This window comes from Perkinsus marinus, assembly GCF_000006405.1.
Source record: "Perkinsus marinus ATCC 50983 genomic scaffold scf_1104296956600, whole genome shotgun sequence".
NCBI lineage: Eukaryota > Perkinsozoa > Perkinsida > Perkinsidae > Perkinsus > Perkinsus marinus.
The window spans coordinates 90135-94126 of record NW_003207414.1 but is presented as its reverse complement, the minus strand read 5'-3'; the positions used below and the strand labels follow the sequence as shown (position 1 = coordinate 94126).

The following is a 3992-nucleotide window of genomic DNA, read 5'->3' as shown; positions in this document are numbered from 1 at the left end:
GCTCGAGTGAAAGGGGTGAAGTACTCTATAAGAAGCCGGCACACACGTGGACTCAATTTAATGAGACCAGTCTGGCTCGCACTTATAAGGCGCAAGATATGTGCTCCGCCCCTGCTACAAGTGAAGCGTTTCGGGACCCGGGATTCTTCCATTCGGTAACAATCCCAAACGTGGAGCGAGATTCCGTCCTCCAGATCAAGACCGGCAATGGTGTATCAAAAGAGTTTACCACATCTCCCCGCCTTCTCGCTGGGGACGCTCTAAGACACAGCGTGTTCATGGTTGGTGACTTGGGCACGAGTGGGGCCGGCCAGCTCGGGGGCTTCAACGGCTTCGGGTTCCTACAATTCCCACCTTCGGATCCAGATCGCATTTTGTCGCATATGCGACAAAATGACAGAATCCGACTAAGCATCATTTATGGTGATCTCGCATATGCCAATGGCTTCTCTACCGTATGGGACCAGTTTGGTGCTGAAGTTGAACACAACATTGGTATGAAACAACCGCTGATTACGAGCGTTGGCAATCATGACTACGTATCATTCGATAATCCTCAGGGATGGTACCCTCCTTTCGGTAATTATGATTTCCCCGACTCCGGTGGTGAGTGTGGCGTTCCCTTCACTCATCGTTATCCGGTCGGCTCAGAGGAGGCAAAGTATTGGTATTCGTTTGACTATGGTTTGGTACATTACGTTATGATTTCTACCGAGCATAATTATCTCAACGGGAGCGATCAACACAAATGGCTGGAAGATGATCTCGCTAATGTTGACCGGAACAAGACCCCATGGGTCATCGTTACTGGTCATAGGCCGATGTACACGTCCTGCGCCTTAGACAAGTTCAACGGGGATATCGCCGAGGCGCTAAAATCCAATGTGGCTCCTTTGTTTAAGAAGTACAATGTAAGCATCTACTTCACTGGCCACATACACGCTTATACTCGTACTTCTGCTATTGACGGCACGGTCCACATTCTAGCTGGCTCGGCACGATTCTTGGACCTTGTATGTCCAATTGGCACCATGCCTCATGTGGAGAAGGCTTTAAGTGTAATTGGTTACATTGAGCTCGACGTTGTGAGCAGGAGTGAGCTCCGTGGGACATTCTGGGGATATAATGTCACTAGCGGGGAAGTGACAATACAGGATACTTTCACAGTCGGTGGAAGATAATGACCACCAAAATACATCAACATTGTTTAAAACGTTCTCATCACGGAGTTTGTCATTAGGTGACCGTTACGAAGTTACTTTGGAGAATTGTACTTCTTCACCGCTTCGTGGCAAGAAGGCAAGATATTGGCTTCTCGAGCTAGTACTACGATCATAGGAATTACAAATTTATTTAAGGCTCGATCCATTTTTCCCATTCTTTCTCAACCATCTGGATGTTGCGTTCAAAATGGCCTTCAAATAACCTGGGAGGCCGTAGCACTAATCATTCGAGACTAACAGCTCTTGAGGCCATACGACTTAGACCGGTGGTCCTAAGGCCTATCCCACAAGCCTCCACGAGGCTGTCTCTGGACGAGTCCTTACCACGTAAGGCGCCTCACGGTTTACGCACCGAAGAGCGCTCCCTTGAGCCACCTGTGCTTCGATGGTGCCAGGCGCACCTCCTCACGTGAGGTGATTCCGTGAGGGTACTTTTGGACTCCCACTTTACGGTCTACATGAACTCCAGCACAAATTCAGAAGTTCTGAATTTGTTCTGAATGAAAACCCATGTGGTTCCTCCCGAGAGATTCCAAGGCGGCGCAGTACTCAGCAATTTTTCAACGCAAACGATGGTAACTTCCATTAGGACGAGCGCGCGAAATATAATCGAATAAAATATTTTGGGAACTTCAATTTTGACAAGGGACGATAATAAGAATTTCACTGCTGACCGTGCGCGACAATAAGGACTCCAATTTCAACACAGAACATCTCACCATATTAGCGATATCTTCTGAAGTCTGTGGACTATAGGAGTAGATTCGTTGATAGCCCTTCCATACTGTCAGACATGACGACTTCCCTTTGCAGCCAGAATGAGCATGTCGCTGAGGCACACTAGCAATCTGACCTGCGATGGTCTGTGGAGCTAGAAAAGGTATAGCCAACAATATAAGTGGCGGGGGGTCGACTCTGGATGTACCACGGGTAATCGCTGATAAAACAAAAGCATCAGGATGAGAAACAATTCCTCAAGATGAGCTTGGCAAGGTCTGGCCCACCTGAAGACGCTACACTTGTAACTATTAACACAGTCCACGGATGAATAACTGTGTACGTTACTTACAACATTACAGAACATATGACTATCGAGCACAGCTTAGCTCGCTTAGCCGAATTCATTGGGATTTCCGAGGAGTTCAGTCTTAGGCTGCATCGCTTCTCGGCCAAGGCACCTTCCCAAATCGGCAACGTGTCTTGGTCTAAAACCGTGCACCGCTCCGCCGAGCACGATCATTCCCGCCGGCTTGACTGATCGTTGAAACATGCGAAGGAGATGGGACACGAAGGTTGACGGAAGTTGTATATACATGTAAACTCGTCACGCGCCTGAGTATCAATAAGTAGTATCTGTGGCAGGCTGCCACTGGCAGCCATAGATCCCTAGACTAGTAATCCTGGTTGGATACTCAACGACGAGAGCAGAGCGTGGTAGGTAAGAAAAGGTAGATCAACAGGCAGGTTAAAAGCGATACGTTAGCTAACGGACAAGGCTATGTAGCTATTAGTGATGATTGTGTATTGGGACAGTGCAACTAGCTCCAGCGCGTTGATATCATAACTATGCCTTTCAGAAATCTATTACAGATTTCTCAATTGGTGGTCTCAACGACGATATAACATCGTGGAAACCAGTTCACTCCTACAACACGCAGGAGTGAACTAACCCAACTAATGGAGAGCGTAAACAGTGCACCTGGATGCTATGTCCCTGAGCTTCAGGGAATGATGACACAAGTAGAACCAGCTTATGGGAAGCTTAACTTACAGAAATTAACAAGTGCAGGGGGTAGAATAGCTAGGCTAAACGCCAGCTACCATTGTCTCCACTATCACATAATTGTGTCGGCGGAGCGAAGTGGAAGGATGAGTATGATCACAGCTATAGAGTTAACTAGCCAATAACCACTGCTGATCAACCAGATATCAAAGCTACGTACAGAGCGGTGACTCTACGAGACGAGGATAACCAGGGAGTACGTGTGCAGAGAAATTGTAGAGCTAAGTAGCACTCAGCAGTATCAGGGATCCATGCAGCTTTGAGATTAACGTTCCCTAGAGTTTCGTAACAACGGAGAGATGTTCCTAATGTGATGGTATTCACATTGAAGGATGTGTTCCTGGCCATCCGTGGAAAAATCAAAATGAGTTCCCTCGGGAACATTATAGGCTCCTAGATGATTCCCTGAGCAGTATTCGAAGCATATAGCACTTTAGTCCGTAGTAAAGTGCTAAAGTTGACACTGTCATTGCTCTTCGCAGAGCGTAAAGTCTACGCTAAGGATATCACCATACGACACAACTGATAGACATTCCGTACGCCATGCTCAACATCATAGAATAATCAATACTATAACGCTGGAACAGAGCTATTACACGTTGTATCTTCAGCTGTATAACCGAAACTGTTGCATAGTAAAACAGTTTGTTTTCGAAGAACTGTCTATCCACGCATAACAACACACACGATCGGTACAACAGCTACGTATGATCGATATCACATAGACTCAGTGAAGGATGTCACGGAGAAATAGGGACAGTGCGCACATTATTAGCGCGCGCCCTGGTAATCGATTTGGCATTCATCCTCGCGCGTGGAATTACTGTGCTTGTATGACTGTATGAGGAGGTCTCAAAGTGCTGGAGGACTGACTGCTACGAGAAAGAGGCTGGACGAGGTATCGTCACGCGCCACGAAAATATTTACATCTATTTTCGATCTTTAGGTGGCTAGTAGATATCACATAGATGCTGCCAGAAGACCAC

The 3992-nt window shown here is 46.9% G+C and overlaps 1 protein-coding gene across 1 annotated transcript; it reads left to right on the top strand.

Moving 5' to 3' along the window:
* Nucleotides 1-98: 98 nt before the first annotated feature.
* On the top strand, nt 99-1181 carry Pmar_PMAR016390 (Nucleotide pyrophosphatase/phosphodiesterase, putative; the record flags this gene model as incomplete). The annotated part of the gene is made up of 1 exon (XM_002775113.1): nt 99-1181. The coding sequence occupies one exon, from the start codon at nt 99-101 to the stop codon at nt 1179-1181; it is 1083 nt and encodes a 360-aa protein (XP_002775159.1).
* Nucleotides 1182-3992: the final 2811 nt, after the last annotated feature.